Consider the following 27777-nt stretch of genomic DNA (forward strand, 5'->3'; position numbering starts at 1 on the left):
CAGTTAAGCAAATACCAGTTGTGGTAAAAAAAAAATAAGTAAGAATAAAAATCCTATAATTTTTAGGCTAACCTGGGCCAAATTTGCTATAAAATAAGGGATAGCTGTTGTTCTTTTTTTATTTGTTCCAGAAAATTACACATTCATAATCTTTTTGGAAATTTATTTTCTCATTCAGTGGTGAAATATATACATATGCATATGCATGACATATAGAGCATACATTTACTCAAATGGCATATCCGAAGAAATATCATTTTCCTTCCTTGTCTGAAAGACTGGACATATACATATAAACAATGCTGATTTCAAAAGGTTCACATTGTAAGTATAACATGCGATAGCTATTTCCAGTGTTTCCTGTAAAGTTTATCAATCGCTAATAAGTTCCCAACCTAATGGAATCGTTTTGTAAAATAAATAAACGAAAGAAAACCATGATAAGTGATGTTTCTAAGTTCACTATTGTAGAACAGAAACATCATTGTTGCTGAAACAGAATCATAAATCATAATGTCCACTTAAATACATCAAAGTTAATGGGCCGTAACAAAAATATCAATCAATAGTTTCATAAATATCTTTAATCACTGTCTTATGTGAAATTGGATAGAGACATCAAACTTAGACTTGACAGTCTGTCTATATTTTCAGTATAATACAAACTTTTCCATGATTTGTTGATTAAAAGTGTTTTATATCATTTTAAGCGTATTTGTAACTGTGCTCATGCTTACATCAACCACTTTTCATGATATTTAAATCCAAACAAGATTACAGTTTTTCAGATAAAATAAATTTAAATGATGCAATTATGTACGCAGTTGTCAATTTGTCATAATTAATAATAACAAGATTTTATATATTTTTAAGATTTGCTGGAAAATCATATGCCTAGAATGCACATGTTGTGGTTAACCAGCACTTTGTGGCCATTAAAGTGATGGAATTTTTGCTCAATCATCAAAAAAAAACTTTTTTGAAATGACATGGTTTAGTGATGGTTATATTAAAACAATATTTGAATAAATAATCTGATTTAAAACACCCCAATATGTTACTCGGTCATTCAACCAATAATTTAATGCAATAAAACACAGACAATTTACTACTGAATGATGGCGTTCTTATTAAATGTAATCATTTCTTGTATTTGTGTGACAATGTCGATTATTTCCTTTAAAAATATGTGAACAATGCTTATATCGTATAATTCATGACAAAGTAAATTTGATCATACAATTTAAGATTCTATTTTCAATTCATTTACAAACAATCTTAACCAGTGCATGTACAGGAACACATGTTTTTAATTTGTTCAAACTAAAGACGTAAACAATAATGAAATCATCGTGCTGATCAAACAATCTATTTTATTAAAAAAATAATAATAATAAGATTATACAACTAACTTTTAACACTAAGGTTGTGTATATTTCAAACAAATTCGTTAAGTTTTTCCACAGTCTTTTGTTCTTTCAACATCATAGGTTCCAGCACAAAGTGAACGTACATTTCTGAAGTAAACACTTTTCACCTACCAAATTAGTTCAGCCAATCAGAGCACACCAAATTATGGTTAGCTTCCAGACTATTCAGATCAGCAGGGTCAGATGCAATAATATAACAAATAATTGGTACATTCTATATAGAAACAAAATTCGATCTGTTTGTAATATGTCAAAAACACATTATAAAGTGTGTTTTATGCAACCATATGTTCATTTGACAACTAAATTGAATGGTCATGTGCAACAATCGTAGATAATATGCTCAATATAAGAGTGACATGGTGTATTTTAAGAGAGAGGCCTTATTCAAAATTCACATGATTGTGTGATTTTAAATGTAACATTTACTACGCCACTGAACCATGAAGGTAAAGTCAAGTTTAACAGCCTTTATTATGAACAGAACACTTAGAAACAAGGACAATAATGGTAAAAACATTTGGAATGTATAGACCATACAGTCAAATGAGTTGTGCATGAAAATTATGCATTTTTATAATAGACATATACAGGAATAAAGGCATTGACAAAACATGACGTTTGATCTTTTTTTTTTTCAAAAGCTATACAAACTTCATAATAAGATAACATGCCAAATACAACATTTTTTCCAGCACCTACTAAATCTTTGGTGTAAGGATAGAAATACTTACTACAAAATCTCTGGTGTAATGATAGCAAATACATAGGTTTTCAATAGTAAGAAAGCAATCGTTTTAATCAAGCTGTTTTCTATACATGTCACTCAACATTTATGAGAAAACAAGAGCTGTCACCAATCCGACTCACCATAGGATGACTTATGCCCCCTATAAAGGCTTGATAGAAGTTATGAGCTTTTTTTCGAAACCTAACCGCAGATTTCGAAACCTAAACGCGGACCCTAAGTTCAAGGTCACAGGGATCAAAATTTGTGTGCGTATGGAAAGGCCTTGTCCATATACACATGCATGCCAAATATGAAATTGCTGAAGTGACATAGAAGTAGAGCATTTTTCGAAACCTATACGCAAAGTGTGACGGACAGACGGATGGACAGACGGACGGACAGTTCGATCACTATATGCCCTCCTTCGGGTTCATAAAAATACCACATGTTTCAGAACCATGAAGAATGATCATTCAAATTTACTTTCAAAAGTGTTCATAGGAAAAGTGTAAAAACAAATACATGTATAAAATAGAATCCATAAAAATTGCTTAGACCAATACAGTTTTTCAATTGTTAAGAAAACAAACTGTTCATCAAACTCAAACTAAACATTATTCAGTAACATTTGTATTAACTGGAGCAATGTAACTCAGTATTATGGTATAGAAAAAAGGTGGCTTTACTTAAATTAAGAGGACACTTTTTTCTTGAAAATAGTTCAGAAATAAAAACAAAATAATTAAAACAAGTATTGCACAAAGAGCAACAAATTAAAGAAAACTACACAAGCACAATTATAATTCAGAAATGTTCAATAAATACATAATCTGTGGGCCATGATTTGTACATAAAACATAACTTATAAAATGATCCATTTAATACAGGTAACAATAATGTATTGTGTCGAAGTAAAAATCAAACAACACTGAAACTTGTTATGTACAAAAGATTGAACAAGTAGCAGAAACAAGACTGTCTACATTGATGTTTGAAAACAAGAGGACTATAATGGCCCTTAAGCGCTCACCTGAGTTCAAGGACACCACTCTCTGAAGACTTGACCCGGTGATCTACTTTTTGACCCCACTGGACCCAGATTCACAAATGGCCTTGATATTGTCAAGATAATCATTCTTACCAAGTTTCAAGAAGATTGAGTCACAAATGCTGCCTCCGGAGTGGTAGTACGTTTTAATAACCTCTGACCTGATGATATAGTTTTTGGAAGCACCTGACCCAGATTCATTCTAGACCAATACAGTTTGTCAAAGAGTTCCGGATAATTAGCAGTTCTGATTAATTTGTATTTAATTTTCTATTATGCTCCAAAAAAACAAAATGATAAGTGTCTACGGTATACATTAGGTAAAGGAATAAATTAACAAAGTTTTAGCAAGAAAGCTTTTGTATTATGCTTACAGGGGGTATAAATGCAGCAAACAGTTAACCAGAACTGATTGAATCAGTTATGTTTTGAAATGTGCTTATGGATATAGAAGGCTTTATTATTTTCAAATAAACTTTTTGCTGATTGAAAACAAATGTCATGACGTTTTGAAATAATAATTCTGTAAGTTGAATGATTTTTAATAATTTTCCGAAGGGTGAACTTTAATTGGCTATTTTTGACAAAAACTGCATATGCCATCTGGCCTAACCTGTTATCATACAAAATAATTTTTACCCTTTATTTTTACATCTTCTCACATTGAAACTAAATCTCGAAAGAAATTATCGTGGTTAAAAGATTTAACTTTATTGCCGTGTTATTCTAAATTGGGTGACAGACTGTATATTATCAAGATTAACATTCTGACCAAGTTTCATAAAAATTGGATGAAAATGTGGTCTCTAGGCTAGAAACGAGCTGAATGTTGATGAAACATAAGATGTATGACAACAGATGCCAGCCAATGACCACAATAGCTCACCATTGGCACTTTGTGCTCAATTGAGCTAACAAATGATGATTTTTAGCTCACCACAGCATAACATGCACAATGGTGAGCTTTTGTGACCGCCTTTTGTCAGTTGTCTGTCATCATCATTTGAATTGGTAACACTCTAGAGGCCACATTTATTTCCAATCTTCATGAAACTTGATCACAAGACTTTTCCAAAGGAAATCTAGAGCAAGTTCGAAAAGGGTTCCGGTTGGTTGAAAAACATTACCACCAGTGGGTGGGGCGTTTTTCCTTATATGGCTCTAGTAAAACCTTGTTAACACAATAGAGGCCACATGTATTGTCCGATTTTCATGAAACTGGCTCAGAAGATTGTCCCAATGATATATTGAACGTGTTAGAAAATAGTTCCAGTTGGTTTAAAAACATACCCGACAGGATGCGGGAAATTTCGCCTTATATGACTTAAGTAAAACCTTGTTAATTTTTTAGTCACATTTATAGTCCAATCGTCATGAAACTTGGTTAGACCATTTGTTCTAATGATATCTTGGGCTGCACAGAACAGGTAAGTTCCCTTGTATCACAGGTGAGCGACTTTGGGCCTTTCAGGCCACCTTGTTCATTAATGGTTATGAGGGGCTTACAAAATAAATAGTATTAATTGATTTAGTGTTATCCAGTATTAACCAGCAACACTGACAGTGAAGGGTGTTAGGACTATTAAAATGCACACTCCTAAACCAAATCATCATAATTATTTTTGTCTTTACCCTACACTGTAGTACACAAATAGTTTGTTCAGAACGTCACTAAAAATTCTGAACATATATCACTCTTTTTCCAATAAAACAGAATTTTCAACCATACATGTACTTATCACAGAAAATTCTCCAACTGTATAAGGCACACTGTATAGTCTGTAGTCACAAAACTTCTACTTGAAAACAAGGCTTGCATTACAGGCCCCTATCTGCCCAGTGAAATCCCCTACCAATTAAAAATGTGCATAACAATCACTTTGCCCTTTGTCTGTACACATTTAATGATTCAGTCAAGAAAACAAAGCAATATGATATTAGGTAGTTTTTGTTTCACATTCACCAGACAATGTTGAAGAAAATGTTGTGCATATTACCGTCACATAGCTTTTTTATGTATGTACATGTACTGAGTTTCATGATAAAATCATACGTACCTTTTGAAAAAAAAGAATTAATTTGTATACTGGTAGTTCGGTATTTAGTAAAAGTCATCTAACATTTGTTGCAGAAATGAAGGTTTGCAGGGTCAAGTTATACTGTATGATACATACTCTATTAGTTGTTTCAGATTTTGTGGACTGATACATGTATACAGACGGATGGATCAACAGATCATTATTGACAAACTCACATACAGTAAACCTAAAGGCGTATACCATTTTTCATGATAATATCTTACAATATTTTTTTTCGTTATTACAATTTAAAGTTTTGTTCAATTACATTTACTTCTACTTGACCTTTGGCTTTTAATGACACAAATGTTCCCCTAACTCAACATTGTATTAAGCTAAATTTACAATCAAATACAATTTTCTGTAGCCAACAGTGCTAATTTGTAGACATTGGCTAATTTGGCAAATGGCAGTATAATTTTCATCATGCATGATTTTCACATTGCCAATTATAAGAATACCAAAATTCAGTAGTTTTGGAGAAATCGCAGAAACACATTTAGTGGACGGACAGATAGACAGATTGATGGACAAACGGATAAGCTGACAGACAGACATGACAGAGGATAAACTTATAGTCCACTGAAACAGGTGGAGGACTAACCAGTAAATATTGTTTGCAGCCTTCAAAGAAAACACGTTCTACCACACAAGCCTTGCTGAAAGTTGTGTTCATCTCACACCAGAGCAGTCCTTACTGTCGTCATAGTACTGGTGAAAGACATGTTCATGGGCACAGCAGGCCAGGGCCTTGTAGGTATGGATGAGAAGGTGAGGGAAGCGTGCATTGAAGTACTGGACAAACTGGTCAGGTATGGTGCCCAGTGAGGCCTTCACATCCTCGGGCAGCTCGCGATAGTGGTGTTTCTGAGGTAAATAGACATAACATGAACAAGAGATGATCAATACTCAAACAACCAATTATTAGTAAATAAGTAAGCACCCAACTTACGTGAATGTGTAAGATTTCAATCCTATACAGTGTATGGTCAATTATATTGGCTGGAACAGGTTGGCGGAAGGGCAGTAAACTCGTCAATCCGTATACGTGGGATATTTCAAGTCAACCTCTAAGCTTTGTCTTTCATTATGGAATTTCATAATAAATTAGCAAATTGATCATTATTTTAAGATGATGTTTTGCTCACAAAACCATGCCTCTCGATTAAACGTCCAGTTCACAGAGGACACTTGTCCATGTACAGCTAACAACTTTCTCACCCAATTATGGGATTTGAAATAAATTATCATATCAAGACCACTAGCCCATGTTACAACTATGAATCTAGCGTCAAGGTGAATGGTTTTTTTTTCCTAACGGGGTATATTCCTCATATGGATATAGTAAATATATAGTATATATAGTATAAGTATATTGTTTCTCTGGAAATAACTTTGTTTTTATGAGATTTCAAAATAAATAAAAGCTGCAAACCATTATAACCTAGCAACTAAAAAGGGGAGCCATAAATAAGATTCATATGGAAATGTCATACTTTGCTTAAAGCATGTTTGACAATTAAATGCAATACTTCTGCTCATAGCATTTTTCAGGCATTAAACGCTAATTGTAATGCTACGAAGATAAGTTTCTAGACTAATTTGAAGATTTAAAAACACTATATGGCTAATACCTTGTTTCTCATGGCTCGTAAAAGGTCCTTGACATTGTTCCCTTTGTAAGTTCTAAACTTCCTCAGATCTGCATGAGAACAAAATAAAAAAATCATGAAAAAATATACAAGAATTAAATACACTTCACGAAGTCTTTTAAACTGCAAAATATCTGTACAAGTTAAATAGGCTTGTTGACTTCCATCAATATTCCATCTGATATTCTTTAATGTGAGAAGTACAAAATATGTTATGTCCTGGTGTTCCATCAATAAGAATAGCTTTTATTGTTTGTTTTATTGTTTTTTAAGATTATCCATGATGTTCTTAATAATATATTTCCCTTAATTATACTCCCGTTTTAATATTATGAAGTAAATAGGGCAAAGATTGGCAATCTGGTAAATACCCAAACATTTAAGTGTATTGTATAGCAAACATCAATTGTTAAAAGCCAATTTGGGTGCAAAATATTTTGTAATCTGCACAATTGTGAAAAAAACAAGGCTATTGTCAAGCAATATGGTCCCCTACCGGTTCCACCATTGTCAGAAAATCCACCATTTTCAGATTTTTTTTTAGCCATAGCAACCACAATTTTTGACGTAGGGACAAAATGAAATGACGTGCATAATGTCCATATTGCCATTTATCCATGTTGCAAGTTTCATGAAAAAATATTAAGAACTTTTAAAGTCATCGCAGGATCCAGAAAACCACCATTGTCAGCAGTACTCCTAGTCTATTTGTTACCATAGCAACTAGAATTTTTGACGTAGGAACAAAATGAAATGACGTGCATAATGTCCATATTGCCATCTATCCATGTTTCAAGTTTCATGAAAAAATATGAAGAACTTTTAAAGTTATCGCAGGATCCAGAAAAGTGTGACGGACAGACAGAATGACAGACTGACAGACGGAATGCAAACCATAAGTCCCCTCCGGTGAAACCGGTAGGGGACAACAAAGACCAAGAGGTATTTTTTAACCAGAAATGTTCCCCCATTTATAGCAAATAGATCAGAAATAAGTTTTTTTCTAAAAGTATATTTTCAGAATCACATTGCATGCTCAATTTCTGATAAACCTACCATTTTGCAGTTCCATGGAGACGTGTTTTCTCCAGTCCCCCTTGACAACGCGGTCTCCGCCCCATTCCAGTTGCTTGACAACCAGACTCTCCTCTGTCTCCTTCTCAATACGGTCACTAACATCCTTGGGAATTACATGGCACAAGTCTTTGTTTAAGTTTATGACAAACAATAGCAGATGCTATTTTCCCTGGGTTATGCGGTATTATATACAAAATTATAAAAAAATGACATATTTTTTTAAATAATGTTTTTGTGTATTTGAACATAAAGTACACAATTTAAACATCTCATAATTTATTTTGACAATAAATGTCTAAATTTGTTCTTCAAATCTATTAATTTCCAAAATGTAAGACAACCTAGATAGGGTTTCAGGCAAAATTGTTATTTTAAAGCCTGAAGTAATAAAAACCTTTTAAAACAAGAGCTGTCACCATAGGATGACATATGCCCCCTGTAAACGCTTTGATAGAAGTTATGAGCATTTTTCGAAACCTAAACACAGATTTCGAAACCTAAACGCAGACCCTCAGTTCAAGGTCAGGGTCACAGGGGTAATTTTTTTATGCGTATGGAAAGGCCTTGTCCATCTACACATGCATACAAAATATGAAGGTTATATCTCAAGGGACATAGAAGTTATGAGCTTTTTTCAAAACATAAACACAGATTTTGAAACCTAAATGCAGACCCTTAGTTCAAGGTCAAGGTCACAGGGGTAAATTTTGTGTGCGTATGGAAAGGCCTTGTCCATATACACATGCATACCAAATATGTAGTGTATATCTCAAGGGACATAGAAGTTATGAGCTTTTTGCGAAACCTTAATGCAGATTTCGAAACCTAAACTCGGACCCAAAGTTCAAGGTCAAGGTCACAGGGGTAAAAAATGTGTGTGTATGGAAAGGCCTTGTCCATATACACATGCATACCAATATGAAGGTTATATATCAAGGGACATAGAAGTTATGAGCATTTTTTGAAACCTAAACGCAAAGTGTGACGGACAGACGGAGGGACAGACGAACAGACAGACAGACAGACTGACGGACAGTGCAATCACTATATGCCCTCCTTTGGGGGCATACAAAAGAGAAATAGTGATCTCTTTTTATCTTAATTACACAAAAGTGACTTACTTGGAAGAACAGAAGTTGTCTTTCTTTACTCCAAAAGAACGGGTGTTTAATGACGGCCTTAGCTGTTGGTCTCGACTCGGGGTCAAAGTCGATCATGGTTTCAATGAGCTGCTTTCTCACTTGGCAGTCAGTGAGAGGCAGACTGTCTATGTTGTAGTCCCCTGATAGAATGTTAGCCTGTCGTCGTAAGGGTTCCCCAAACGGATGCTTGCCTCGGGTGACAACATAGTAGAACACACATCCTGCTGAGAAAATGTCTACAGCACATGTCTGAAATACGGAAATAAAATAATCTATTTAATTCTGATCTATAGAAGTAAGACACATTATATCATATTTTCAGATCACAGTTACTAGATTTTTTAAACATTATCAACAATTTAATATATAAGGAAATCCATCTCTTAAGAGACATCATGTTTAAACATTTATGTTGATTGACAAGAAACACCTTTTTTTTTCGGCATCTTTGAACCATTTGCAAAAAAACAACAAAGGAAGAGAAAAGTGTTTTTTTTTCAGGCATATTTAATTGCAAATTAATAAAAAAGACTTCAGCACGTATGTCCTACTGTTCGTTTGTCCTCATCAAGCATTTCGGGTGCAATCCAGCCCTCTGTTCCGGCGGCCCCGGATCTGCGTGAGAATGAGATTCTACCTGCGGCTAACTTCTTACAGAGGCCGAAGTCTGAGATCATGGCGCGGACCTGGCCACGGGAGTCCGGCTGGGAGATGAGCACATTCTGTGGCTTTATGTCCCGGTGAACTGAAACAGGGCAATCGGTGTTAACAAAGTTATCAACCGACTTATTCAACATGTAATTATTTTGTTAAGGGTTGAAGTGAAGATTACACTGATCTAAGTAAAAAGCTAGTTTAATGTCTTTTGTGAAGAAAATATTGCTGAATAACTAAGGTTGAGGTCACAACCATCATTTAAAATGGACATTATATTCAGAAATGTTATTATGATGTAAAGAGTTCTGAGACCTTAAAATGTTTGTTTGTTCTTTTATTAATCCCTCATGTAAGTTATAGATCTGATCGCTGTACAGCTCTATATCTAGGAAATGAAGGTGTGCAACGCCTTCGGTGTTACTGACTGAGCCTGGTACATCTAACTATATCGAAAGAAATGAGATGTATTAAGCACAACTTGGGAAGGTAAATGACCTATCTATATCCAGTGTATGCAGGTGTGATATGCCTAACATGGCCTGGTACTGTAATACCTATATCAAGTGAATGGAGATGTGCTATGCCTGACATGGCCTGGTACAGTACCTACCTATATCCATTGAATGGAGGTGTGCTATGCCTGACATGGCCTGGTACTGTAAATACCTATATCCAGTGAATGGAGGTGTGCTTTGCCTGACATGGCCTGGTACAGTACATACCTATATCAAGTGAATGGAGGTGTGCTATGCCTGACATTGCCTGGTACAGTACCTACCTATATCCAGTGTATGGAGGTGTGCTATGCCTGACATGGCCTGGTACTGTAATACCTATATCCAGTGAATGGAGGTGTGCTATGCCTGACATGGCCTGGTACAGTACCTAACTATATCCAGTGCATGGAGGTGTGCTATGCCTGACATGGCCTGGTACTGTACATACCTATATCCAGTGAATGGAGGTGTGCTATGCCTGACATGGCCTGGTACAGTACCTACCTATATCCAGTGAATGGATGTGTGCTATGCCTGACATAGCCTGGTACAGTACATACCTATATCACATGAATAAAAAGGTGTGCTATGCCTGACATGGCCTGGTACAGTACAAACCTATATCCAGTGTATAGATGTGTGCTATGTCTGACATGGCCTGGTACAGTACATACCTATATCCAGTGTATGGAGGTGTGCTATGTCTGACATGGCCTGGTACAGTACATACCTATATCCAGTGAATGGAGGTGTGCTATGCCTGACATGGGCTGGTACAGTACATACCTACATCCAGTGTATGGAGGTGTGCTATGCCTGACATGGCCTGGTACAGTATATACCTATATCCAGTGAATGGAGGTGTGCTATGCCTGACATGGCCTGGTGCAGTACATACCTTAGTCCTTTATCCAGTGAATGGAGGTGTGCTATGCCTGACATGGCCTGGTACTGTACATACCTATATCCAGTGAATGGAGGTGTTCTATGCCTGACATGGCCTGGTACAGTACCTACATATATCCAGTGAATTGAGGTGTGCTATGTCTGACATTGCCTGGTACAGTACATACCTATATCCAGTGAATGGAGGTGTGCTATATCTGAAATGGCCTGGTACAGTACATACCTATATCCAGTGAATGGAGGTGTGCTATGCCTGACATAGCCTGGTACTGTACATACTTATATCCAGTGAATGGAGATGTGCTATATCTGACATGGCCTGGTACAGTACATACCTATATCCAGTGAATGAAGGTGTGCTATGCCTGACATGGCCTAATACAGTACATACCTATATCCAGTGAATGGAGGTGTGCTATGCCTGACATGGCCTGGTACAGTACATACCTATATCCAGTGAATGGAGGTGTGCTATGCCTGACATGGCCTGGTACAGTACATACATATATCCAGTGAATGGAGGTGTGCTATGTCTGACATTGCCTGGTACAGTACATACCTATATCCAGTGAATGGAGGTGTGCTATATCTGACATGGCCTGGTACAGTACATACCAATATCCAGTGAATGGAGGTGTGCTATGCCTGACGTTGCCTGGTACAGTACATACCTATATCCAGTGAATGGAGGTGTGCTATGCCTGACATGGCCTGGTACAGTACATACCTATATCCAGTGAATGGAGGTGTGCTATGCCTGACATGGCCTGGTACTGTAAATACCTATATCCAGTGAATGGAGTTGTGCCATGCCTGACAAGGCCTGGTACAGTACATACCTATATCTAGTGAATTGAGGTGTGCTATGCCTGACATTTCCTGGTAAAGAACATACCTATATCCAGTGAAAGGAGGTGTGCTGTGTCTGACATGGTCTGGTGCAGTACATACCTATATCCAGTAAATGTAGGTGTGCTATGCCTGACATGGCCTGGTACAGTACATACCTATATATAGTGTATGGAGGTGTTCTATGTCTGACATGACCTGGTACAGTACATACCTATATCTAGTGTATGGAGATGTTCTATGCCTGACATGGCCTGGTACAGAACATACATATATCCAGTGAATGGAGGTGTGCTATGTCTGACATTGCCCGGTACAGTACATACCTATATCCAGTGAATGGAGGTGTGCTATATCTGACATGGCCTGGTACAGTATATACCAATATCCAGTGAATGGAGGTGTGCTATGCCTGACGTTGCCTGGTACAGTACATACCTATATCCAGTGAATGGAGGTGTGCTATGCCTGACATGGCCTGGTACAGTACATACCTATATCCAGTGAATGGAGGTGTGCTATGCCTGACATTGCCTGGTACTGTAAATACCTATATCCAGTGAATGGAGTTGTGCCATGCCTGACAAGGCCTGGTACAGTACATACCTATATCTAGTGAATGGAGGTGTGCTATGCCTGACATTTCCTGGTAAAGAACATACCTATATCCAGTGAAAGGAGGTGTGCTGTGTCTGACATGGCCTGGTGCAGTACATACCTATATCCAGTGAATGTAGGTGTGCTATGCCTGACATGGCCTGGTACAGTACATACCTATATATAGTGTATGGAGGTGTTCTATGTCTGACATGACCTGGTACAGTACATACCTATATCTAGTGTATGGAGATGTTCTATGCCTTACATGGCCTGGTATAGCACATACCTATATCCAGTGAATGGTGGTGTGCTATGTCTGACATGGCCTGGTACAGTACATACCTATATCAAGTGAATGGAGGTGTGCTATGCCTGACATGGCCTGGTACAGCACATACCTATATTCAGTGAATCAGTGAATGGAGGTGTGCTATGCCTGACATGGCCTGGTACAGTACCTACCTATATCCAGTTAATGGAGGTGTGCTATGCCTGACATGGCCTGGTACAGAACATACCTATATCCAGTGAATGGAGTTGTGCTATGCCTGACATAGCCTGGTACAGTACCTACCTATATCCATTGTATGGAGGTTTGCTATGCCTGACATAGCCTGGTAAGTACCTACCTATATCCAGTGAATGAAGGTGAGCTATGCCTGACATAGCCTGGTACAGTACATACCTATATCCAGTGAATGGAGGTGTGCTATGCCTGACATAGCCTGGTACAGTACCTACCTATATCCAGTGAATGGAGGTGTGCTATGCCTGACATGGCCTGGTACAGTACATACCTATATCCAGTGAATGGAGGTGTGCTATGCCTGACATGGGCTGGTACAGTACATACCTATATCCAGTGAATGGAGGTGTTCTATGTCTGACATGGCCTGGTACAGTACATACCTATATCCAGTGAATGGAGGTGTGCTATGCCTGACATGGCCTGGTACTGTACATACCTTTATCCAGTGAATGGAGGTGTGCTATGTCTGACATGGCCTGGTACAGTACATACCTAAATCCAGTGAATGGAAGTGTGCTATGTCTGACATGGCCTGGTACAGTACCTACCTATATCCAGTGAATGGAGGTGTGCTATGCCTGACATGGCCTGGTACAGCACAGTGATGGGGTCCAGGTCAATTTGTATCTTGTTCTCCACATACGTGGTCAGTGTGGCGTCACACAGCTCCAACGCTATGTACCGGAACTGACTGTCAGCCTCCTGCCAGGACAATATAGGACATCAGACAACCACAGAGATGCACACATAGTGCTGTCACCTTGTCTGACCAGTATTTATTCTTTCTGTTTTAAAGACACTAGATGCTTGTTGGCAACAATTTGAGCCCATCTTCAATAATTCTAGTAATTTTAATACAAGCTGTACGATTCAAATGTTTTATCTTTGACCAAGGTTGGGCACATCTTTTCAACATTTGTTAGTAAACCTCTTAGCTTGACCTTGACCTTTTAGGTAAAAAAAAGAGAAGATATTACACACAACACACCAATTCCTTAAGGTGGTCATTTTTGGTAAGTTACTAGTTTTTAAATTGCATGTTGAATTACACAATAACAGTTTAGACATGCTGTTTAATGGCCATATTTGACCTTTGAAGACTTTGACCTTGACCTTTGATGAAGTAAGGCAGGCATTAAATGCTACATGTCGTCTCATGATGGTGAAGTAATTATAAGTTATTTTGAAATTCCACAATGAATGACAAAGCTAGTCTAAACAAGCCCAGACACACACATGCATGCACATTCACATAACTTTTGTGACAGCCATTGTCAGGCTTTCCGCAAGCAAACTCTACAACAGATAAAAATGGTGAAAACGCAGAATATTGTCTGATAAATTATCAGTTCTGCTTATAAACTAATATATATAACTAATATATATAACCTTCAACATAAATGATGGATTATGATTGGTTAACAATCATCACATGATTGCTGTGTACTTTACATATTTATTATCCTGAAAGGGGTAAATCTCATACTCTACGAAAATACCCCAGCTCTTACCATACAGAAGTATCTAATGACATTGGGGTGTTGGTCTGACTCCCTCAACAACTCCACCTCTCTGTCAGCAAAACTGAAACACTCTGGCAGCAGACGCTTCACTGCAACCCGTCTGTGGTCAAACACTCCCCTGAAAACAGAAGTCAATGTTACTGAACATGTAATCCAAGTCAAGTGTTAAGACTCAGCATTAAGATGTTATTTACTGCTGATGTGGTCACACACAGAAAAGGTACATTTTAACTCTAACTTGGTTAGATTTACTCCCGATGCAATAGTGTTAAAAGAATTGAAGAAAAAATCACACAATTAAGCAGTATGAACAAATGCAACATGACAAGAATTAATATGAAGTAGCCAGAAAACATACTTGTATACAAAAGTTCCTTCACAACCATGTCCCAAAACCTCTTTTGGATTGTAGATGATCTTTCCAACTTGTAAGTAGCCCTCTGGGATTGCTATCAGGTCACAATATAATACAAGAATACTGAGAATTTTTTAACATGAATGTTTGTAATTTTTTTGCGATGTGTTTGTCAGAAATGGAAAAACGTTACCTTACATATAATACGTCATTTTTATCAAAAATACATTTAAACATTTGTATTTGGTCATTATAATTAAAGTCAGCTTTATAGAACCATCCTAAATGGTGATTTGTTTGGGTTCTGAAATATATAAACAGTCAATTGTACCACGTTTAATAATTTAATAGTATAATGAGTTATTTGTTATTGTGAAAATGCATTTTTAAAGTTTGTTCTAAACTGAATTATTACATAGAATTTATGCATTTTTGTGAATATGCAATCTTAATCATTGGGTATCCACACATAAGAAGTTCACCTATTACCAAACATTAAGAAATAACCTAAAAATATTAAGATTTAACTATTTACAAGTCTTTTATTATGATAAGCATATTTGTAGTTTTTTCTCAGTGTTTACACATCGCATTTTAATCTAAACATGGCTCTGAGGCCAGGACTAAGTCAGTGGGTCAGATATGTCTTGTACAGTTAAAGGCCTTCTTGGAAATTTCACCCACAGTTTCTTTACAATAACTATAGGGTAGATTGACTCACCAAAGCAATGTGTCATCTTTCCTAGGGACATGATAAAAGATAAAAACATTTACAATGTCATGGCTGATCACACTTTATCTAAGAAGCAACACATAATCTTACCAGCGTCCCTGCTTTCACTTACTGTCATACTTGAGCAGTTCGGAGGAGGACCTGTCTCTCTCATGTAGAGATGTCTGTGCAGACTTCTGCTCCTGTTCCAGAAGCTTCCTTTCCTCAAACTCCTTCTTGAGCATGATCTTAATGGACTCCTCAGTCCGCTGAAACAATGCACTTATCATAATGGCAGGCACAGAGCAACCTCTACGAGTTGCAGGTCAAATACTCAGATATAAATTCTAGCCCTAAGTTCAATTATAGATATATATAGGGCAAAGATGGTTTACCTGTACAATTGGGTGTACAGATCCAGGAGCATTATTTGAACAATCACAATAAAGGACTTGTATGTCACATACAAAATATCAAAGCAGTGTGCTTTGTTTTTTTTACATATGATTCAATTTACAACATTTCACACACATGCACGGTGGCAGGGCTAATTTTAACTAAAGGGGCATTACTTGAACAAATATAGCAGAGGACCACTATATAATACCACAAACTAACAAGGAGTAAGAAAATAGTGTTAAAGTTATTTTCTAATTGAGTCTATATCCATCTTTTTGCAACTGGAATTGTGGTTAGAGAAGATTTTTAAAGTTATTCACATCTATTAATTTTTAAAGTTGATAATGCGAGTTCAACTTTTTAAATTAACAAATGACCTTGACATTGAGTCAGCATGACAGACTTAAGCATCTTGAACATCGTCACAATGACCTTAATAGAATATCCAAGCTCCATTTAAATATTTTAATGTTTCAAGAAAATACGGACTGGACTTGAAAAAAAAGAGGTTCAAACGTTTGATCTTGAAATATAAACTTGACCTTGAGCAGGCATGACTGACTCATGCCTTCATCAATGTTTTAATGAACATAACATTATGACAAAGTTTAATTAAAATCTTTCCGTGGGTATAGCAGAAAAGGACCGTAAAAGAAAATAGAGGCTCAAACTACAATATGACATTGACCATGAGCATGCTGATTTTCAACTTTGAAGTATGACCTTAACCTTGAGAAGACTGACTCATGTCTTCTGCACATTGCCTGAATGTTTCATGAATATGGAGGCTCAAACCTTTGACCTTGAAGTACAACTCTGACCTTGTTCTGACTTGACAGACTTTTGCCTTCTGCACATCTTCTCAATGCCCTCAATATTTGAGGCAAGTTTCATAAACACCATTAAAAAGTAAAGGTTCCCTTGTGCAGCTGAATTTACCTAAATTTAACTTTAATCAAATATTACTCGTATAAAAGACTATTCAAATTAATCATTCAATATTACAATAATCTAAGAACAATAGCAGCCAAAAATAAAAACAAGAAACCGTCGGAGACGGGTGATGCTCCCCAAAGTTTTTTTTTGTCACAATATTGCACTATATATTCAGATAAAAAGAAACGTATTGAGGGCACAGTAGTTGGGGGGACAAGAATTATTTTATATCAAATTTCAAAGGGCCATAACTCTGTGAAAAATCATCCGACCAGAACCCGCTGATAATATGCACATCTCCTCATGGTATTGAAGCTTTCCATAAAGTTTCATTGAATTCCGGTCATTAGTTGATGAGAAATAGCCCGGACAAGAATTGCACTATAGTTACAGTAAATGGAAAATTTCAAAGGGCCATAACTCTGTGAAAAAGCATCCGACCAGAACCCGCTGATAATATGCACATCTCCTCTTGATAGTGAAGCTTCCCATAAAGTTTCATTGAATTCCGGTTATTAGTTGCTGAGAAATAGCCCGGACAAGAATTGCACAATATGTACAGTTAATGGAAAATTTCAAAGGGCCATAACTCTAAGAATTATCATCCGACCAGAACCTGCTGATAATATGCACATCTCCTCTTGGTCATGAAGCTTCCCATAAAGTTTCATTGAATTCCAGTCATTAATTGTGAGAAATAGCCCGGACAAGAATAGCAATATATGTGCAGTTAATTGAAAATTTCAAAGGGCCATTACTCTGTGAAAAATCATCCGAGCAGAACCAGCTGATAATATGCACATCTCCTCTTGATAGTGAAGCTTCCCATAAAATTTCATTGAATTCCGGTCATTAATTGCTGAGAAATAGCTCGGACAAAAATTGTGCAAGGACGGACACACGGACGGACACACGGACGGACGGACAGTCGAAGCGGCGACTATATACTCACCCCAAATGAGTATTTTTTTGGGGGAGCATTATAAATCAATGTCCTTAAAGTCTACCTTTGGAAAGTAAATGACTAGCGCTCCAATAGTAACCAACAGCAACACAAATGTTGTGAGGAACTTATAGTCCAGATTCAAATACTCCATGGCCCCCTTTATCAAGCCCTCCTCCTTCCTAGTGTTGTTTATCTCCCGCTGAATACTCTCCCCTGGTTTCTGAGATGGTGGTATGTTTGGTATATATAAGTGTGATGGTGGGAGGATGATCTTCTCTGACTTGTCTGTGACCTGGAAGGCCGGTGTGATCCGGTTTTTGTCTTCCTCTGGAACCTCATGGTAACCTGGCAACAATTAGTAAAACATGGTATTCTAAAGTAACATCAGCAATTGGAGAAAAACAATAAACATGTTATTTTATGGGTGTAAGTTCATGTTAACTTATTTGAAAATATTTAAATACAGTTTTCAAAATACTGAGCTCATAGATATAATCTTTACAGTACAAACAATTTACATAATCTTTGATTCAGTATTTATATTGAAAACATCTATCCATGAGACGGTATTATATTAAACCTAAAAGTTAAATGTGTTCTTTTGAAGAAAACAAATCTGCTATTTGATAATGTTCACTTGAGACAGACATTAATTGGAATTGAATTTTCAGTTCCTAACAAAAGGAAGATAAAACAAAAATTACATATTTTATAATGGAATTATAAGACAATATGTGCATGTCCTCTGAATGCAATGTTCAACTCAAGTTTACAGAACATGTCTTCAGGTCAAAGTACCAGTATATCATTTAGACAACCCTCTTGAAGCTATGCATTGTTACCTAGCATGAGCACAACATTTCCCCTGCGTACTGTATGGCATTGTTACCTAGCATGAGGACAACATTTCCCCTGCGCACAGTATGGCATTGTTACTTAGCATGAGTACAACATTTCCCCTGCGTACAATATGGCATTGTTACCTAGCATGAGCACAACATTTCCCCTGCGTACAATATGGCATTGTTACCTAGCATGAGGACAACATTTCCCCTGCGTACAATATGGCATTGTTACCTAGCATGAGCACAACATTTCCCCTGCGTACAGTATGGCATTGTTACCTAGCATGAGCACAATATTTCCCCTGCGTACAGTATGGCTTTGTTACTTAGCATGAGTACAACATTTCCCCTGCATACTGTATGGCATTGTTACCTAGCATGAGCACAACATTTCCCCTGCGTACAGTAGGGCATTTTTACCTAGCATAAGCACAACATTTCCCCTGCGTACAGTATGGCATTGTTACCTAGCATGAGGACAACATTTCCTCTGCGTACAGTATGGCATTGTTACCTAGCATGAGTACAACATTTCCCCTGCGTACAGTATGGCTTTGTTACCTAGCATAAGTACAACATTTCCCCTGCGTATAGTAGGGCATTTTTACCTAGCATAAGCACAACATTTCCCCTGCGTACAATAGGGCATTGTTACCTAGCATGAGGACAACATTTCCCCTGCATACAGTATGGCATTGTTACCTAATATTAGAACAACATTTCCCCTGCATACAGTATGGCATTGGTACCTAGCATGAGGACAACATTTCCCCTGCGTACAGTATGGCATTGTTACCTAACATTAGAACAAAATTTCCCTTCCGTACAATATGGCATTGTTACCTAGCATGAGTACATTTCCCCTGCATACAGTATGGCATTGGTACCTAGCATGAGGACAACATTTCCCCTGCGTACAGTATGGCATTGTTACCTAACATGAGTACAACATTTCCCTTCCGTACAGTATGGCATTGTTACCTAGCATGAGGACAACATTTCCCCTGCATACAGTATGGCATTGTTACCTAGCATGAGTACAACATTTCCCCTGCGTACAGTACGGCTTTGTTACCTAGCATGAGGACAACATTTCCCCTGCATACAGTATGGCATTGGTACCTAGCATGAGTACAACATTTTCCCTGCGTACAGTAGGGCATTGTTACCTAGCATAGACAACATTTCCCCTGCATACAGTATGGCATTGGTACCTAGCATGAGTACAACATTTCCCCTGCGTACAGTATGGCTTTGTTACCTAGCATGAGGACAACATTTCCCCTGAGTACTGTATGGCATTGGTACCTAGCATGAGTACAACATTTCCCCTGCGTACAGTATGGCTTTGTTACCTAGCATGAGTACAACATTTCCCCTGCATACTGTATGGCATTGTTACCTAGCATGAGCACAACATTTCCCCTGCGTACAGTAGGGCATTTTTACCTAGCATAAGCACAACATTTCCCCTGCGTACAGTATGGCATTGTTACCTAGCATGAGGACAACATTTCCTCTGCGTACAGTATGGCATTGTTACCTAGCATGAGTACAACATTTCCCCTGCGTACAGTATGGCTTTGTTACCTAGCATAAGTACAACATTTCCCCTGCGTATAGTAGGGCATTTTTACCTAGCATAAGCACAGCATTTCCCCTGCGTACAATAGGGCATTGTTACCTAGCATGAGGACAACATTTCCCCTGCATACAGTATGGCATTGTTACCTAATATTAGAACAACATTTCCCCTACATACAGTATGGCATTGGTACCTAGCATGAGGACAACATTTCCCCTGCGTACAGTATGGCATTGTTACCTAACATTAGAACAAAATTTCCCTTCCGTACAATATGGCATTGTTACCTAGCATGAGTACATTTCCCCTGCATACAGTATGGCATTGGTACCTAGCATGAGGACAACATTTCCCCTGCGTACAGTATGGCATTGTTACCTAACATGAGTACAACATTTCCCTTCCGTACAGTATGGCATTGTTACCTAGCATGAGGACAACATTTCCCCTGCATACAGTATGGCATTGTTACCTAGCATGAGTACAACATTTCCCCTGCGTACAGTACGGCTTTGTTACCTAGCATGAGGACAACATTTCCCCTGCATACAGTATGGCATTGGTACCTAGCATGAGTACAACATTTCCCCTGCGTACAGTAGGGCATTGTTACCTAGCATAGACAACATTTCCCCTGCATACAGTATGGCATTGGTACCTAGCATGAGTACAACATTTCCCCTGCGTATAGTATGGCTTTGTTACCTAGCATGAGGACAACATTTCCCCTGCGTACAATATGGCATTGTTACCTAGCATGAGTACAACATTTTCCCTGCGTACAGTATGGCTTTGTTACCTAGCATGAGCACAATATTTCCCCTGCGTACAGTATGGCTTTGTTACTTAGCATGAGTACAACATTTCCCCTGCGTACAGTATGGCTTTGTTACCTAGCATAAGTACAACATTTCCCCTGCATACAGTATGGCATTGTTACCTAATATTAGAACAACATTTCCCCTGCATACAGTATGGCATTGGTACCTAGCATGAGGACAACATTTCCCCTGCGTACAGTATGGCATTGTTACCTAACATTAGAACAAAATTTCCCTTCCGTACAATATGGCATTGTTACCTAGCATGAGTACATTTCCCCTGCATACAGTATGGTATTGGTACCTAGCATGAGGACAACATTTCCCCTGCGTACAGTATGGCATTGTTACCTAACATGAGTACAACATTTCCCTTCCGTACAGTATGGCATTGTTAATTAGCATGAGGACAACATTTCCCCTGCATACAGTATGGCATTGTTACCTAGCATGAGTACAACATTTCCCCTGCGTACAGTACGGCTTTGTTACCTAGCATGAGGACAACATTTCCCCTGCATACAGTATGGCATTGGTACCTAGCATGAGTACAACATTTCCCCTGCGTACAGTAGGGCATTGTTACCTAGCATAGACAACATTTCCCCTGCATACAGTATGGCATTGGTACCTAGCATGAGTACAACATTTCCCCTGCGTACAGTATGGCTTTGTTACCTAGCATGAGGACAACATTTCCCCTGAGTACTGTATGGCATAGGTACCTAGCATGAGTACAACATTTTCCCTGCGTACAGTATGGCTTTGTTACCTAGCATGAGCACAATATTTCCCCTGCGTACAGTATGGCTTTGTTACTTAGCATGAGTACAACATTTCCCCTGCGTACAGTATGGCTTTGTTACCTAGCATAAGTACAACATTTCCCCTGCATACTGTATGGCATTGTTACCTAGCATGAGTACAACATTTCCCCTGCGTACAATATGGCATTGTTACCTAGCATGAGTACAACATTTCCCCTGCGTACAATAGGGCATTGTTACCTAGCATGAGGACAACATTTCCCCTGCATACAGTATGGCATTGGTACCTAGCATGAGGACAACATTTCCCATGCGTACAATATGGCATTGTTACCTTAGCATGAGGACAACATTTCCCCTGCGTACAGTATGGCTTTGTTACCTAGCATGAGGACAACATTTCCCCTGCGTACAGTATGGCTTTGTTACCTAACATGAGGACAACATTTCCCCTGCGTACAGTATGGGCAGTCATCTTCTCTGTGTGAGTGGTCGCGTGTTTCTTCTCCTCCTTGCTCTTCTTATCAGCTGCCTTTGGGCCCTCAATCTGAGGGGGACTGAAGTTCCTTGGCTGTGAGAAAGGAAAAATGGCAATAGTAATATTGCAGTTTATTTTAAATGTACCAGTAATTTTAAGCTGATGAAGACAAAGCGTGGACATATTTTGTGATTTGGAGCTATAGTGAATTTATTCATCAAATATGCATAATTTTGAAAAAAACTCTGAAAGATTATTAAAAGTAACAATACTGGGAATATAATGGCTAATAAACTTTAAAAAATAAGCAAGTTACTTTCTATCTGATTTGTTGTAAATAAATCTATATCAATCTTGAAATGAATACAAATCTATTAAGAAAATGACTACTATATCATAACACAAGTCATTGAAAAGTCATCAAAATTAGCAGTTAAACCAAGCCAGCAAGAATGTGTACATCACTTGTGACCTAGAAAATGTGTTAAGCCCGTCTCTATAATAAACAGGAATCTGAGCAAGGTGGATAACATTTTACCATTGCAGTGCTTGCGTTGTTTTTGCTATTTTCGATCACTTATTTAATAATCAACCTTTGGTTTATAATGAGCAACCATTGATAGGTACGTGTTGGTAATTGTTAAATCTGATGTCTGTCAATTTAAACCACTGCAAGAAGCACAGACCTAATAAGAAACATCTTAATAACAAACCATTTGTTATTTCTCTGAGTTACAATACAAGTACATTGTCAAATGTCGAGCTTTAAGTGAACTTAAATATAACATATGTAGTTCTAATGTGGTATAACTGCAGTGCATAATATTTCAAATAGTCAACTGTTTGTGTAGAGATGAAAATTCAAACTGTTAACTCTATGTTTATAAATATACTTACAGCAATAGTGACTGTATTTTCATCCACAAAGGAACCAGTGGCAAAACATCCATGTTCATATTCACCAACATACAGAGTGGGACTGTAATCGAAACAGACATCATGGATGGTAAATCTAATGTGCAATTTGGTTCTTGTAAAAATATATGTTGAAATATATGTTCTGATATTATAATGACTTGAAAAAGTAAATGTATGAACTGACTATAACCAGTCCAACATTTATTAAATTTCACAAAACATTCAGCTCTATAACAGTAATGCATTCAAGTATTTCATTAAAAAAATAATATAAATATTTTGTCCATACATTCTTTATAAAAAAGGTTTGCTACATAAAAACATAATGGGGACTTCAAAATTGTGAGAAAATCGCTGCATGATATAAAATAGTTTTTTATGGAGAAGAACCCTATAAGATTTTGATCTTTCGTTCTAATCCTCTTTTGGAACAATGTAACTCAGTTGTTATTGTATTTGCTATGCACATGTATACCATGTTTGTTCGTGAAAAAAATATGTTTAAAATTAAATAGTGTCTAACCAAGTTTCATGAAGAGTGAACTATAAATGTAACTTTAAGAGTGCTTACAAGGTTTTACTATTGCCTTATAAGGATAACTTCCCTGCCCTCTGGTGGTCATGTCTTTCAACAGACCAGGGGTGGTATTCCAGAAGCATCTTAAGTTAAATTTTATTTTTATCCTTATATTGGGAATTTTTCTTAAGTGTTTTATTTCATACTGCAATAGTTAGGCATCGAAAATTACATCAAAATAACATCATTATGTCAATGTTATTTGAGGAATACCAAAAAAACTTGCATGTCTTTATTGAGTAAAGAAATACAAAACATTGTAATTTTTAACTTAAGTGAAAATATTTAAGGAATGACTTAAGATGTTTCTGGAATACCACCCCTGAACTATTTTCAAACACGTCCAAGATATCTTTAAAACAAATGTTCTGACCAAGTTGATTAGACAATAAATGTGACGATAAGAGAGTTAACAAGTTTTTACAATAGCCATATTAGGACAAATGCTTCGCCCCTTGGCGGCCATTGTTTTTTAACAAACCTCAACCATTTTTGACTATTCCAAGATGTTTTTGGGACAAATCTTCTGACCAAGTTTCATGAAAATCAGACAATATATGTGGCCTCTAGAGTATTACCAAGATTTACTATAGCCAAATAATGAAATATAAGGAAAAATGCCCCGCCGCCTGGCGGCCACATTTTTCAAGCAACTGAAACCATTATAAAACTCTTCAAAGATATCACTGGGACAAATCTTCTGACCAAGTTTCATGATGATCAGACAATAAAAGTGGCTTCTAGAGGGTAAACAAGGTTTTACTATAGCCATATAAAGAAAAATGACCTGGCACCTGGTGGCAATGTTTTCCAACAGACAAGAACCATTTTCCAACTCATCCAAGATACCATTAGAACAAATGTTCTGACCAAGTTTCATGAAGATTGGACTATAAGTTTTTACTATAGCCATGTAAGGGAAAATGCCCGCCCCCACCTGGCGGCCATATTTTTCAACCAACCTGAACAATTTTTAAACTGGTCTAAGATATCATTGGGACAAACCTAAAATGTGGCCTTTAGACTGTTAACAAGATTTTACTATAGCCATATAAGGAAAAATGCTCGCTGCCCCCCTCCCTGGCGGCCATGTTTTTCAACAGACCAGATCCATTTTCTAAGTCGTCCAAGATATCATTGGGACAAATTTTCTGACCAAGTTTCATGATGATCAGACAATAAATATGGCCTCTAGAGTGTTAACAAAGTTTTACTATAGGCAAATAAGGAAAAATGCCCCGACCCCTAGGGCCATGTTTTTTAACCAAACGGAACCATTTTCGAACTAGTCCTACATATCATTGGCACAAATCTTCTGACCAAATTTCATGAAGATCTGACGATAAATGTGGCTTCTGGTGTGTTAACAAAGCAAATGTTGACGCCACATGACACACAACGGACAAAAGGCAATTACAAAAGCTCACCATTAGCATATTGTACTCAGGTAAGCTAAAACAATTTGTTTAACACTCATCAATATTGCCAAAACAACACACTCACACTAAAATAGATTTTTCAAAACCAAATTGCACACATCAATATTTCTATAAAACAAGAGCTGTCTCCATCGGAAGAAATATGCCCCAAAAATGCTTTTTGAAACCTAAACAAAGATTTCGAAACCTAAACGCGGAACTTAAGTTCAAGGTCAAGGTCAAAGAGGTCAAATTTATGTGCGTATGGAAAGGCCTTGTCAATATACACATGCATACCAAATATGAAGGTTACATCTGAAGCGACATAGAAGTTATGAGCATGTTTCGAGCAGAAACGCAATATTTTTATGATTCAAGGGCCGTAACTCAGAAGTGCCTGGGTAAATATGGCTGATTATCAAACTTAACCTAGATTTAATTGCCGTACAAATTTTATTAAGTTTGGTGAAGATCCGATAACAATTGGTTGAGTTATTGAGCGGAAACGAGAAAAAACTCAATTTGTTTATGATTCAAGGGCCGTAACTCAGGAGTGTTTGGGTCAATTTGGCAGATTATCGAACATGACCTAGATCTTATGACCTTACATATTATCATGAATAATGGCAAAGATTCTATGACATTTGCTTGAGTTATTGAGCGGAAATGAGAAAAAACGCAATTTTTCGATGACATAAGGGCCGTAACTCAGGAGTGTCTGGGTCAATTAGGCCGATTATCAAACTTGACCTAGATGTTATTGCCTTACACATTGTTATGAAGTTTGGTGAAGATCTGATGACAATTGCTCGAGTCATTGAGCGGAAACGAGAAAAAAAACAAATTTTACGATGAATCAAGGGCCATAACTCAGGAGTGTGTTGGTCAATTCGGCCGATTATCGAACTTGACCTAGATGTTATTTTGCCTTACACATTTTTATGAAGTTTAGTGACGATCTGATGACAATTGCTTGACTTATTGAGCGGAAACTAATCCGGACGGACTAACTGACTTACTGACTGACGGACATTTCGATTTTAATATGCCCCCAGAACCTATGTTCATAAAAAGCCTCCTACTAGAATATTTTCTTCTGTCCATGCTCGAGGAACCTGTTCCTCCATACAGTGGAGGACAGCTGGCCGGTCAGATGCTCCAGGGTCTCCGGAGCGAATGACGTGAACGGGATCTTCTGCAGGCCGTCTGCGTGCATAGTGTACATGGCAACCACCGGTGAGTCGTACTGCGTGTGCCACATTATGTCACCTGGATCAGTTAGAAGGGTACTTCGAAACAGTTTGCATGTTAGCCCACATTATGTCACCTTTATCAGTGAATGGTGTTCTTTGAAACAATTTTGAAGTTATGCCTTTTTATGTCAACTTAATAAGCAATAAGGTAGCTTTGAAAATGTCATTTTGTTTACATTTTGTAAGAGTTTATAATTTTTCAAACTTTAAATAAGTGGTTTTAGTGAGTCACTTAATATCTCTAGTGTATGTACTATAATAGACAATTAGATGACTATCTTTTTTTACAATTAACAAAGTTGCACTTGTCAATCAAGGATCGACTTGACCAAGGAAAGCACAAATAACATAACCTTTGACACACAGAAAAGCAGCTCAAGTATATATAGTAGATATTTATTGGTCTCAATAAAAAGCAATATCAATACATTTCACTATATTTTTCCCTCAGTAAAAAAGTGAATAACCAGGCTTTTTCCGCTCTATGCCACGGGTCCGAAATTCGGCCCCATTCCCAATGAAAATCTGGTTGTTTTTTTTCCCAATTGAAAAAAAAAAATCCCAATTCCAAAAAAAAAAAAAAAATTTTTTTTTTTTTTTTTACTTTAAAATATATATGTTTACCTGATCCAGTGTAGAAAACAGAAAGTGTTGCATAAATAAATTATCTGTTGCCTTGAATTTGTTTTAAAAACTGTAAAATATGTTAATGATTATTTAAGACTTTCCTTATTTTCCTCAAAATCCGGCACTTCGCACGATTTTTTTCACCTCAAAAAAGGCCAGGCCTTTTCCCCAAATTCAGATAAAAAATCTGCACTTATCTCACATGTTCATAATACTTTGTAAAATTTTAATAATAAGTTATCAAAATAGTTGTTATTTACCAGTTTACGGCTTCTTTGAAATATAAGAAACACTATTTACATGCAATAATTTTTCCCAATTGAGCCAATTTTGCGAATAATTTTTTTCCCAAAATGGGGGTTTTCACGACGCGAAATTCCCAAAATTCCAGTGTGGCGTATTCCCAAAATGGAGCGAAAAAA

General features: G+C 37.2%; 1 protein-coding gene across 1 annotated transcript in view; it reads right to left on the reverse strand.

Moving 5' to 3' along the window:
• Positions 1-148: 148 nt before the first annotated feature.
• Positions 149-27777, reverse strand: part of LOC127866242 (serine/threonine-protein kinase/endoribonuclease IRE1-like) — a 45821-nt gene continuing 18192 nt past the window's right edge. Inside the window, exons 8-20 of the mRNA XM_052406660.1 lie at positions 26558-26744; positions 23460-23541; positions 22514-22655; positions 18128-18411; positions 15919-16054; positions 15077-15167; positions 14707-14836; positions 13744-13897; positions 9709-9902; positions 9137-9406; positions 7995-8118; positions 6921-6988; positions 149-6153 (exon numbers count right to left, since the gene is read on the reverse strand). Coding sequence (XP_052262620.1) covers positions 5959-6153; positions 6921-6988; positions 7995-8118; positions 9137-9406; positions 9709-9902; positions 13744-13897; positions 14707-14836; positions 15077-15167; positions 15919-16054; positions 18128-18411; positions 22514-22655; positions 23460-23541; positions 26558-26744 — 2057 coding nt within the window. The 3' untranslated portion in view covers positions 149-5958. The remainder of the gene's footprint in view (positions 6154-6920; positions 6989-7994; positions 8119-9136; positions 9407-9708; positions 9903-13743; positions 13898-14706; positions 14837-15076; positions 15168-15918; positions 16055-18127; positions 18412-22513; positions 22656-23459; positions 23542-26557; positions 26745-27777) is intronic.

This window comes from Dreissena polymorpha, chromosome 2 (genome assembly GCF_020536995.1).
Source record: "Dreissena polymorpha isolate Duluth1 chromosome 2, UMN_Dpol_1.0, whole genome shotgun sequence".
NCBI classification, from domain to species: domain Eukaryota; kingdom Metazoa; phylum Mollusca; class Bivalvia; order Myida; family Dreissenidae; genus Dreissena; species Dreissena polymorpha.